This window comes from Lithobates pipiens, unplaced genomic scaffold (genome assembly GCF_037356315.1).
Source record: "Lithobates pipiens isolate NorthernLeopardFrog02 unplaced genomic scaffold, aLitPip1_a1.2 Scaffold_10, whole genome shotgun sequence".
Classification (NCBI taxonomy): domain Eukaryota; kingdom Metazoa; phylum Chordata; class Amphibia; order Anura; family Ranidae; genus Lithobates; species Lithobates pipiens.
The window spans coordinates 166,463,464-166,476,962 of NW_027507686.1; the positions used below are offsets into that span (position 1 = coordinate 166,463,464).

Below are 13,499 nucleotides of genomic sequence, written 5' to 3' on the forward strand. Positions count from 1 at the left end.
TACAAGGCACTTGTAGACAGGACATGCAGAAATACGTGATCTATAAAAGGATAGCAATATTGCCCTTTTCATACAACAAATAAAGTGGTTGCAAAGGCACAAGGTTTTTTACCTTTATACATGAAGGAAAAAAAATAATTGTGTGCAGCAGCCTCCCTGAGGACTTAGCTAAGCCCCCTCTTGATCCAGCGATCTCCACAAGAGACTCCTGATTGACTTTTGGCAGCAGCGGGAGAAATTTGCTCCCATTGCTCTCAATCACAGCCAGTAAGCCAATCAGGAGATGGAGGGGGCAGGGCCAAGCCATGGCTCTGTGTATGGACACTTAGAGTTGTGGGTTGGGAGCACGCCTGCTTGGGTGCCCCCCCACAGCAAGATGCTTGCTGTGGGGGGCACCCAGCAGTAAGGAGTAGCTAGGAGGTCCAGCGTGGGACCCGTGAAGAGGAGGATCCGGGCTGCTCTGTGCAAAAACCATTACACAGGTAAGTATGACAGGTTTGCTACAAAAAAAAAGGACTTTAATATCACTTTAATGTGCAATATGAGAATGAAGTGGAGAATACACACCGATAAGTATCCTTCTAGAGCTGTTCCACTTCCAGTCACTGGATCCACTCCATATATCTTCTTAGTCTGACTAGGTGGTGAAGGGCAGATATTGGCACCCTCCTGGCATGAAACATGGCACATGTAGCCACAAACTACACACACAAAAACAAATTAGACTGGTCTCTTTATATTGTATTTATATTTTTGCAATGTTGTATTCCTCACCTTCACAGCACAATCCTTGCCGTGCCACACCAACCATAACAGATGTACAGCGCAGACACTTTGTTGGAGATGTAAAATTTTTCACTTTAAAAGCATGTGCCTTGGGCTGTAACAAAAAATGTTCATACATGAAGTGAAAAATTCTGGAAACACTTTTAAAGAATAGAACATTACTGAATGTTTGTAGCCAAGCCCTCTGGTAGTAAAAGGGCTTGTACTGTCTGGCAAGAAATGTATAAGCAAAGAGCTGGCCTCTGAAATTGAAGAGTGATGTGCTAAAGTAAAGGAGCTATGGAATCAGTTTGTTGAACTCCATTCCCCCCTGGGTGCAGTGGTGTGGCAGGTTCACCTCAAATACACCGAATTATAAAGCTACAACATTTCTTTAAGGCACAGAGGGAGATAAACATTCAATAGGCAGTAAGAAATGAAGGCGGATATATACCAAAACTTGAGTCAATAAAAGGTGAAATCACTGAAAAAAATGTGTTTGGTTGCAATGCATTACTGTGTTCCCTTAAATATTCCCCTAATACGGATTCTAGTTTCAAATAATGTATGCAATGTAAACAGCCCTATTTGTGGGATTTACCCACATTCACAAAGCTCTGGCGCAAATTCCCTTTGCAAAATGCTACTTCCCTGCAAAGTGAACAATGTTTTTTGCTGAATATACAGAATCTGAAAACACGAGGCTCCACAAGAACCCTGTAATCAATATTCTTGTGGTAGAATTTAGAAATCTGGCAGAAATGCAAACTGAGATTGTCTGATATTCACCAAAGAGGGCACCTATTGCTGGAGAAAGTTTCTCACACGACTAGGCCAACAATGGACACGAATTACATTTTTAAAGTCAGAGGTGTGTGGCAATAGGGACAAATCATCTGATATCCCTGCATCTAACCAGAAAACATATTTGGAGAGTGTTAATTTTGTCAACTAAAATGACAAACATTTTAGTCAACTAAATAAATACTATTATTTTAGTTGACTAAAATAATCGAGATGACTAAATTACGACTAAAACTAAAATTGCACTTTAGTCAAAAGACTAAAATGGGACTAAAATGAAAATGACATTTTAGTCATAAGTCTAAGACTAAAACTAAATTGAAATTTGACTTTGAATTAACACTGGCCTTTAGTGCATGCACCATAAATAATAACATGAGATTTTTCACTCCAGGTGTATATAACGAGTTTAGAAGTTGTAGAGAAATGTTAACTAATGCATTACAACTGAATTACACCCATTCGATTTCAGACGACTAAAATGAGTTTTAGTCGACTAAAATGTACTGGAGATCTTAGTCGACTAAATCTAGAACAATTGCAGAAGACTAAAATGGGACTAAAACTAAAATGCTATTTTAGATGTAAGACTAAAATTAAAATCGAAATTTGTTGCCAAAATTAACACTGCTGGAGATTATCCTGAATGATGAAAGAACAAGTGAAACGACATACTCACTTTGTCTGATGGCTCTTCTGTATATTCCATAATGCCAACAGACCTTCTGTTCACTTTATTCTTCACAGACTAGAGAAAAGAAATATTGTTTCTATTTATTAATTCATGCCAAAAGCAATTACCAGAAAAGCAATGCCTATTAAAATAGCACTCAAACTAAACACATCAAAAACATTTGCAATATTGTGGACAGCGACAATCAGCAAAGCCATTACCCTGATCAAAAGTTGTGGGCTCCTTCAGACTTACAGCAGGTAAAATAAGTATTCAACGGGTCCTCATTTTTCTAGGTAAAAATATTTCTAAAGGCGCCATCGACATGAATTTTTTTACCACGTTGGTAACACATGCAATCCATCCATACAAAGAAACCAAAAGAAAGAAGTTCAGAAATTAAATTATGTGTAATAAAATGGAATGACACAGGGGAAAGTATTGAGCACGCTAACTGATATTTAATACTTCGTGCAAAATCCTTTGTTGGTAATGACAGCTTCAAGATACCTCCTGTATGGCAAAACTAGTTGCATGCATTGCTCAGGTGTGATTTTTGGCCCATTCTTCCACACAGCCTTCAAATCTTGAAGGTTTCGTGGGCCTCTGCTTTGAGTTCTGATCTTAAGTTCTCTTCATAGATTTTCTATTGGATTCAAGTCCGGTGATTGGATGGGCCATTCTATCAGGTTTAACTTCTTTCTTTGATACCAAACGAGAGTTTGCCATTTGACATGCAAACATGGTGTGCATTATAGTCTCATCTGACCAGACTAGATCCTCTCAGTATTTCACTGGTTTCTCTAAATGTTGTGCAGCAAACTTTAAACAAGCTTCAGCAAGCTTTTTCTTCAGCAATGCAGTCTTCCGTGGTGAGCATGCATACAGGCCATGGCGGTTGAGTGCATTACTTATTGTTTTCTTTGAAACAATTGTACCTGCTAACTGCAGGTCTTTCTGAAGCTCTCCACAATTGGTCATTGGCTCTTACACAACTCTTCTGATAATTCTTTTCATTCCTGTCAGAAATCTTGGGAGGACCTGGTTGTGGCAGGTTTATGGTGAAATTATGTGCTTTCCACTTCTGGGAACATAACCCAAACAGTGCTAGTTAGACCATTCAGAAGTTTAGAAATCCTTCTGTAACCAATGCCATCAGTATGTTTTGCAACAATAAAATTGTGAAGGTCTTGAGAGCGCCCTTTGCCTTTACACCATCTTGTGTGACACCTTCATAATGAGACACCTTTTTGTAGCAATGACCCCCCCGAAGGAGCGGCTGATTTGCTGGGTTTACCGTTACCTTCTTGACCTTGTGTACGTCTCGGGGTTTCCCGAGGTAGATGGCCCAAAGAATTGTAGAAACTGACACTGGATCCGCTTTTAGGATTTTTATTTTACAAAAAGGAGTAGACAAAACAGTCTCTCAATTAGGGTTTAGGTAGAAAGTTCAGGTACTCTTGGAACTGCTCAAAATAGGAAGTCTCTCACTAAAGAAATCCAGAGAATAGCCACTCAACTGGATTCTCACAGCTACCGGATAGACCTCCTCTCACTAGGCTTAGCAGTTGATAGAATGTTCAGATAAGGCAAAGCCTCTGCCACACAGAGCTGGTGCTACCACTAGGCAGACTAGGCAACCGCCTAGGGCACACTGCCGCCTAGGGCGCCCGGCCGCTGGTTATTTTATTCCTGGCTGCACTGTCTTTGCTGCAACTACAGTGGCAGTGCCATGTCAAGCAGCAGTGCCATCCGCCCTCCGCCCTGCCCTGGCTTTCCAATAATGCTTGGACAGTAATCCTCCTCTCTTTTCTGCTATCACCTCACGCAGTGAGCCAGTAACGATGTGTCCAGCCAAGTCACTGTTCAGCAACCCCCAGGGCACTCTCAGTGTCTGGCAGCAGACGCCCCCCCCCCTCAACTCTCCGCTCTCTGTTAGTCCGTCCGTGACATGACACGGCAGCGGCAGCCGCCCCCCCCCTCCACTCTACAGTGTCATTGTGTGTCACATGTCAGTCAAGGAGCACAGCACCCCTGGCCCCGCCCCCCACGCTCTCCTGGAATGGAGTATGGATGGAGGATGGATGCAGCATGCATCATCATGGTATACAGAATGACGGCGTCGGCATGGCGCCTGACAGCCGCTCTCTGGGCTTGGGGTCAGGTGCGTGCAGCCTGGGCTGGCTGGAACAGGAAGAGAAGAGGCACCACACGACGCAGACACAGGCTAGCAAATACAGTAGAGTTGGTGCCAGTGAGAAAAAGGTGTTACTAGTGTGACCATGTGGTAAGTAAAAAAACTGTTGCTTTCTCTGAGTTAATGAGAATGAGATCTATGTGAATGTGATGACAATGAAATGTAATTTTTAAATGTGAGTGTATATGTATTATATTGACTGATCTGCCAAATGTCCCCCCGATTCTGTATTTGATGGGCGCTGGTGAGGCGGCATGGACGGGCGCTGGTGTAGATTCACTTGGAGTCTTTTCAACAAAGCCTCCAGGCTCTTTCTGAGAAGCTAGCCTTCAGCGTGGCCTTCTCCCGAAGAGTCCTCCCCTGGTTGCTTCTTCAGTTGCTGGGCCTCTCCACAGATGAGACGGCACTGGACCACCTACGAATCCTCCCTCCAGTTACTTCACCTCGGGCTAGCCAGCCCCAAGACAAGGAATTGGATGGATCCGCACCCCAGGCAATGAGAGCCATGGGGGCTGGTCAGGAGGACCAGACAGAAAAATCTTCTGGAACCCAGAAGCACGTAATGTCAGTACCTTAAGTAGCCTTTCCCAGAGTGCACAGCAAGATGACACTCCCACTGGGCTGGTTCGGAGAAAAAAAATGGCACTCAATGCGCCCAGATGAACCACGTTCTCACACCTGCCAGTGATGATCGTGCCACCCGTGGCCAAGCAGAACACAGTGCAATCCAGCTAGACTGGTACTGAAACCATAATTTGGTATAATTAAACTCAAAAGCAAAAAAATAAACGTCAGCAGCTACACATACTGTAGCTGCTGACTTTTAATAATATTAGGACACTTACCTGTCCTGGAATCGAGCGATGGCAACCCAGGCGATGTTTCCATCCACTATTGGGTGCTGCCATCACCATTGCCTTGCGGCTTCACAGCCGGTTCCCTACTGTGCTGCGTTTTTTGAATAGCCTGGAGGCAGGATAAGGAAGAAGGGGGCCGAACTTCCAAGTGATCTCGCTGTGGCAAGATCACTCGAATCTCGTGCAAACTGCATACAAAGATAATAAAACTAAATACATGTGAAAAAAAGAAAAAGGAGGAGAAAAACGTATAGTTGGGTTGGAACACATTCTTGCCCTGTTGGGTATGGGGAATGGTGGCAGCAAAAAAAAAAGTAGTGATTATGCACTTTATGAAATGTACTTTAAATCAGCCTACAACCCCACTTCCCCCATCCCAATGGCTAATATTGGGGAGGAGCTGGATCCCACTGACGACTTATATTGCAAGACATGTGGTATCCCAGTGACTACTAATATTGGGGTACAAGTTTTACACCACCGACAGCTAATATTGAGGGAAACATGGTACACCAATGCTGGAGAGCATTGCACCCCATGGACCACAATTATGATAAATGGTCATGGAAAAGTTGGACACTACTGACCACTAATAACGGTAAATAAGTTGAACCCCACTGGCACCAATGCTGGGAACTAATGTACCCCACTGACCACCAGTGCTGGAAAAGATTGTACCCCACTGAACACCAATGCTGGGGAGATATGTACCCACTGACCACCAATAGTTTGGTGAAAGGACGATTGCTGCCCACCTAAACCAGTACATTATTCTAGCAAAGGCGTCAATTTTCTGAGAACTGATAGGGGGGGTGGGGTGGAAAGGGAGTGACTTTTTTTTTACATTGTCTTCACAGACACTAGCACCAGGGCATTTTTTTTCCAGTCACCGGTTAACAAAGCAAGGTAATTTTTTCCCTCCACTGACAAGTAGGGCAGGTTTTCCCTCTACTCAGAACCAGTATTTCTTTTACTTAGTGATGCCAGGGGTTTTTCCCCCCTCTACACATCAACAATTATAGTATTAGAGTATATTTGCTTTCCTCTGTGCCCTAACACCTGGACATTGTTTTTACTTTATTCACCAACGCCGGGATCTTTCCCCCCTACTGATCACTGACACCAGGTTATTTTCTTCCTTTAAGCCACCAACATAGTGCATTCTTTCTTATATACTCTAAACCTTGTGCCGCATACACTATACTCTTGACCACAGTACCTGTTGGCTGTGCCATATATTATACATTGCTTACCAAGGTTTTTATTGTCTCAGCAGTTCATGGCTGCTAAATAGTCCCCTGTCATTTTAATTTTCTGTGCCTGGCAACATTTCCATATTATTTTGGCCTGTTGTTCTTAAGCATGACAACCAATTCAAAAAAAGGTAAATAGTATAGTCGCTGTCCCTTTAAAGCAATTAAGCCACACCCATTTTGCTATGGCTTCGCCACACACTCACTTTCTCAAATTCCATATTTGGGAGGTAGGAGTTAAAATCTCTCCCTACGATCAAAAGGTAACCTTCCCAGGTGAAGTTTGCTGAGGCTGAATGTCATTAGTCCACTGTAGCATTTAAGTTTCTACTGACTTCTACATCAGTACAGGACTGAGTTAGATGTCAGCAAAAAAGTTTTCCAGGACACCCTTGGACAAGGCCACATGATCCAAGACAATGTAAAAAAGTAGATTATCACCATAAGCTTCCTTCTCTCATGTTCATGCTGCACCTTCCACAGTTCCCTTCTGTCATACAGATAGAACACCACACCACTAGTAGTGGTCAAATACCACTACTTTGTGAATGGAGATTTGAGTGTTAAGGCACTTGCACACCGATAGATTTTGCCTGCATTTTTTCCTTGCAAGAAAAACATTTCCCTTTAAATCCTATGGGACTTCACACCACTGAGTGCAGGTGCAGTGCGTTTTGAAAAATCATGCATGCTGCATCTTTAGTGCAGTTTTGAAAACCACACCAAAAACATGAAATGAATGGAAATCGTGGCAAAATCACTGTAAAAACACCACGATTTGGCATTTTTGGTTAGTTTTTGAGTGACATATCCATTTTTCACAGGTGCAGGCAACCCAAAAAACGAACAACGCACAAAAAGCGTAGCTGCTGACTTTTAATAATCGGACACTCACGGTCCAGCGATGCGGGCGTACAAAGCCCGGCTCCTCTCCCCTGTCTCTCTGCGGCCCCAGTATTTTTACTGTGAGCACCAGGCTGTGACTTACAACTGGGCACGCACTGCGCAAGCCGTGCTGTGAATGGCCGGGCAATCTTCTGGGACCTGTGACGTGTCCCAGAAGATTGCAGGGAGGGGGGGGGGGAGAGGTGAACTTCCTTCCGGTGTCACGAAGTCCTGGGAGAAGTGGTAGCTGAATGCCTCTAAAAAAGAGGGTATCTGCTCCCCCCAAAAAATTACATACCAAATGTGGCATGTCAGGGTGTCACCTGTACTTAAAGTGGAAGTTCCATTTTTGAGTGGAACTCTGCTTTAATAAGGTAAGGTATTCATAAAACTGTTTTCTCTTGTTTGGGTGTGGAGTATTAGTTCTCCTTTAAGAATCCTGTTTAATTTCTCACTAACCATGTTCCGCCCAAGTTTAACTAATTAGTATATGCCTAGCCTTTGCCTATCCAGCCTTAAGAAAAATGAACCCATTTATTTTTTTAAAGTTCAAAGATGGGAAAGAAATAGGCTTACAAATGTCATGCTAACTGTGGAATGCAAATAAGAATTTATTCAACACAAATAAACCCAGATATGAAGATTGTCATATACTAATAAACACACACTACCACATTCAGGTGAGGTCACGCCTCAAATGGGTGGGCTCCAATGCATTATAGAACCTTAATACATCAGGGCCCCCTGATACTTAATACCAACTGCAAAAAAATAAAAAATAGAAAGGTGATGGGAATGCCAAATATGCCATATCTCACAAGACGACTGTACAGCACTGTGCAGAAACATCTTCTTGCAAGATTTGCCATGGCTGGCTTCTTCATGAATTTATTAGTTGCTCAGCTATTATGGCTTCAACATTTTCAGTTACAGACCTAACGTTTGTATGCAGAATAATTTAATCGACATGCCTGGTCTGCGCATTTGCTCCAGGTCAGTGACAAAGCAAAGGATTAAGCTGTCAGCCCAGCAATCTTGCATTCCCAGAAGGAGAGGTGAGCACCATGGAAGCCTCCACGTTTCTTAAACAGATTTAAAGCGGGAGTCCGCCGGGACTCCGCGTTTTTTTTTTTTTTTAAAAGCCAGCAGCTACAAATACTGCAGCTGCTGACTTTTAAAATAGTGACACTTACCTGTCCAGCGCGCCCGCGATGTCGGCACCCGAAGCCGATCTCTAGATCGTCTGTCGGGTGCTGCCGCCGCCATCTTGGGTATGGGAATCAGGAAATGGAGCCTTTAGGCTTCATTTCCCGGTTCCCTACTGCGCATGCGCGAGCCGCGCTGCGCAATAAGGACGGTCCCCGCTGCCTCTGGGATCTGTGTGTTTCCCAGCAGGCAGCGGGGCACTTGCGGAAAGGGGCGTAATCTACGCCCCTTTCCGCAGAGAGCTATCCCGGAAGTGGGTGCAGAATACCTGTACTGTACAGGTATCTGCATCCCCCTCCCCCCTGAAAGGTGCCAATTGTGGCGCCGGAGGGGGGGGGAGGGTTCCGATGAGCGGAAGGTCCACTTTAGGGTGGACCTCCACTTTAAAGACAAACTTGCCGCATTTTTCATCTCCATATACAGTAAATTACACTCATGAATACAGACCTCCTGGTGCACATTTCTACATTCATTTATATTGAAAACCAAAAACAAGAACCCAAGTAAACTTAAGCAATTTCACCACCACTTTTTTCTCCAAAAAAAAAAAATACAGACATCCTTACAATACTTACCTTCTAAGTAAGCAGTAAATAATATAATAGCCTCAAAATTCACCAAGATGTTTGTCTGTCATTTTTTTATGTGGATTAATTTATAATAAAATATAATTGAATTTTAATGATCTTTTTGATTAACATATGATACCGCAATAGTCCCTGTTCCCACTGAACTATTAGGAAATTCTCCCCCTGAGTTTCTTTTTAGTTGTTCTGAGCTCTATGCCCAGTCTTCTTCTTCTTCTAGGTAAGCAGGTCAGATTTTTAAGAACCCCATGGGGGTAGATCTACAGTCAGGCAAAGACACTTACTGTCCGCTCAGAGGCAGATAACAAGCGACTTTATTGCAGTAATATGTAACAAGCACTTTACTGCCCTGCAGTTTTTAACCAAGTTGCAAGTCCCACAGCTGCAATCTTAAGGTAAGCTTAAAAAGGACAACTACTTTTTAAAACATAATCAAGTATGATAAGAGTTTACCCTGTTGCAACATTAAAAACGAAAAAGCAGTAGTGTGGTGGATGTACAATTTGACATCAAACCCTTTTATAGCTTTTACTGCAAAAGATACCAATATTAAAATGCAACATTCTCCAGCGGATGCTTCCCACTTTGAAATTTCAAAGGTTTGAGCATGAAGGAGGTGGCCTTAGGCAGTGCAGTTCCAAAAACGTGGGTACTGCTTGCACTTCTCTCCAACTGAATACAGTCCTATTCAGCAAATACTTACATCAATTCGGTCACCACGTCTCATAATAACATTGCTGAATGTTTGGGGCAGCTCAGAGGATTCTGTACTGACTAGATCCTTCTATTGAAAACAAAAAAAAGACATAACAGAAGCAACATTCAGACATTTGTGGACTGGAGAGCCATTTTAACACAATTCATGCTATCCTGTTAAGTATACACTTGATTTTTTTTAAACACTTTATGATTGCTTTTGTATACAATTGCCTTAATACATAACTTCCCCCCCTTTAAACGTAGAATTCCAGTTTTCATTCGACTTTGGGCCTGCTTGGCCCAAGCCGCTTAAACCATTTTCATTACAATACTATGTGACTGCGGCGTGTGTTGCATCATACTTTTGTGACATTAGCTACATACAATCTGCAGTATTGTACTCTAACTTCTCGTTTGCTGCTATAACAAAATCGAGTGGGCCTTGAATGCTTCTCTGCCATTCAGGACACGCTGTGTAATTAATCAATGAATACAAGTATTCTTTGGATTGGCTGAGGTGGAGGTAGGCAGACGACATCTTGGGAAATCAGAAGAATGCTTGTATTCCTTGATAAAAATACAAAGCATCTACTGAATAGTAAAGAAGCATTCAGGCTGACTCCGTTTAGTTCTGACAGCAGGCAGAAATTTGCACATACTGCTGGAGAACAAAGCACAACTTACTGTATGTAGTTAATGCTACTATAGTCTAATACAGAACACAAATCAGCCATAAAGTAATGTCATGGAACAAGCTGGTTTGGGACATCTTGGCCAAAGCAAAAGTAATGTCAATTGAAAGCTGGAATTCTACTTTAAAGTGGATGTAAACCCCATTCAATTTAAGCTGGGTACATATAGCTGCAGTGTTTACTTATCTCTCGCTAGAGCCCCAAGTCATATGTCTTTCTGGTGTTCTGTTCCTCTTATCAGCATAACTGATGAGTACACACACACACACACACACACACACACACACACACACACAAACACACACAAAAAATAAAAGCAGAAAAACTGCATTTCCCTGGAATGGAGCTGAGCCCACGGAACTGCTGGAATACACAAGGTCATTAAACCTAGTTTAAGTTTCTAACCTCCTGTATCCACCAGATATCCCAAGAAAACTGTTTGGGATGGGAGCAGAGAGGATCTCTCTGTTCAATATCCAGCCTAAGGATTCAAGAGTGAAAATCACTCTGCCTACATCTACAGTCACCTGTTCTAGCGACTGTCTCTATACCAGAAGGTCATCTAGATAGGGTATAAGAGACACCCCCTGTAGAAGTAGGTAGGCTACCACCTCCGCCAGGATTTTTGTGAAGATTCTTGGGCTTGCGGGTAATCCAAAGGGGAGAGCTCAGAATTGCCAGTGCTGAATCCCCTCGTCTAAGCACTGCGAATCTCAACAGGGATTGGTGTTCCCGAGCAATCGGGATATGAAGGCAAGCATCCCACAGGTCTGTTGCTAGAAATGCATTTCTTAATAGATGCCTGCATACCATGTAAATACTCTCCATCCGGAAGCTATTTTGTCACAAAAACCTGTTCAGCTTCCTGAAGTTTATTATCAGGTGAAATTTTCCTGATGGCTTTTGGACGACAAAAACATGGGAGTAAAATCCCTGGTATAACTCTTCCGATCACCTCCTGGAGCGCCAATCCCTGCAAATTGTCCAACAGCCCTGCTGCTCTTGAAGTATCCTTGGGGAGGCGGGTCAGAGTAAAATTTTGAAGGGGAAGGGAGAAGTTCCAGACGATATCCTTTTGTCAAGATCTGCAAAATATAAGGGCTCTCGGAGAACTCCTTCCACTGGAGAACAAAGAGAATCTGTCTCCCCCCCCCCCCCCACCCCGACGCTGGCGTCACTTAGACTGCTTGGGGTCATCTTTAGATTCGGAAAAATTGAAAATTGTATAGTTGCCTTTCCGTAATTTTCCTTTCCTGACGCATGGCAGCACACACATTGGGTTGTGACTCCGCCTCCACAACCTGATAGGACTGGTTAGCTATAAGATTCGAAGAGGATTCCACCGTTGCATTCTCAGAAACTATCACCTTAGAGGGGTGGGACCCTGTGTGCTGTCATGGGATGCATCAGGAAAGGAAAATTACGGAAAGGTGAGTATACAATTTTCCGTTTTCCTGACGCATCATGGCAGCACACACATTGGGAAATAACTCGCTATATGGGTGGGTGCTTTTAAAAAAAGAAATATTTGCTCAAGTACAAGGTATGGATGAATTAGTTTGGATGATTGAGTCAATTGAGTCAATTGAGTCGGGACTATTCTGTAGTGTGTCATGAATGTGGTTTTTGATGTCCAAGTTGCTGCCTTGCAAATAGTTTCTGGGGACACTCTACAGTATGCTGCCCAGGAGGTCGCTACTGCTCTTGTCGAGTGAGCTCTCAATCCCTCTAGTATCAGAAGAAGTTGAACTAAGAATGCTTTTCTTATTGTTCTAATCAGCCAAGATGCAATCGTTCTTGAGGATGCTGCCTGGCCCTTTTTTGCGCAATGTGGTATGACTAAAAGGTGTTCAGATTTTCTAAATGCATGAGTAACTTCTAGGTAGGTGGAGATGATGGACTTAAGGTCCAGGGGATGAGGATTCCCCTCGTTATTGAGAAAAACTGGAAGATTGATTTCGAAGTTAAAATGAAAGGTAGACGCTACCTTGGGTACAAACTGATCCGAGGGTCTAAGGACAACTCTGTCTGGATAGAAAAACAAATGTGGTTCCTTAATTAGCAGGGCCTGTAGCAGTAGCCCGAAACCCTCCTGGCCGACGTTATTGCCAGCAAAAGAGATAACTTGAGTATTAAGTCCCATAGGGAAACTGAGTGTAGAGGAAAGAATGGTTCCTTCGACAGAGCTTCCAACACGATTGAAAGGTCCCAGGCCAGGAAGATTGGCTTCCTAGGAGGCCTAATTTTTAGACATGCTCTTGGAAATTGAATGATGAGCGGATTTGAGGCCCATTTAACTCCTGACATTGTGGATAGAGTAGAGACCTGGACTTTTAAGGTGCTAGAGCTTAGTCCCTTCTCCAGGCCTAGCTGCAGGAACTCTAGGACCTGAGAAACTGACGGGTATAGTGGATCCCAGGACTGCTGTTGAGCAAAAGTGGAGAATTTTTCCCAGATTTAAAGCGGAGGTCCACCCTAAAGTGGACCTTCCGCTCATCGGAACCCTCCCCCCCTCCGGCGCCACAATTGGCACCTTTCAGGGGGGAGGGGGGTGCAGGTACCTATACAGTACAGGTATCTGCACCCACTTCCGGTATAGCTCTCTGCGGAAAGGGGCGTAGATTACGCCCCTTTCCGAAAGTCCCCCGCTGCCTGCTGGGAAACACACAGATCCCAGAGGCAGCGGGTCCATCCTTATTGCGCAGCGCGACTCGCGCATGCGCAGTAGGGAACCAGGAAATGAAGCCGAAAGGCTCCACTTCCTGATTCCCATACCCAAGATGGCGGCGGCAGCACCCGAGAGACGATCGAGGGTTGATCGAGAGATTGGCTTCGGGTGCCGACATCGCGGGCACGCTGGACAGGTGTCACTATTTTAAAA

General features: G+C 43.7%; 1 protein-coding gene across 2 annotated transcripts in view; it reads right to left on the reverse strand.

Moving 5' to 3' along the window:
* CDC42BPG (CDC42 binding protein kinase gamma) overlaps positions 1–13,499 on the reverse strand; it is a 304,707-nt gene that overhangs the window by 59,791 nt on the left and 231,417 nt on the right. For both annotated transcript variants that reach the window (XM_077459264.1, XM_077459254.1), the window contains exons 22-25: positions 9,931–10,011; positions 2,249–2,317; positions 775–880; positions 568–701 (exon numbers count right to left, since the gene is read on the reverse strand). In XM_077459264.1, the coding sequence (XP_077315390.1) occupies positions 568–701; positions 775–880; positions 2,249–2,317; positions 9,931–10,011 (390 nt within the window). The remainder of the gene's footprint in view (positions 1–567; positions 702–774; positions 881–2,248; positions 2,318–9,930; positions 10,012–13,499) is intronic.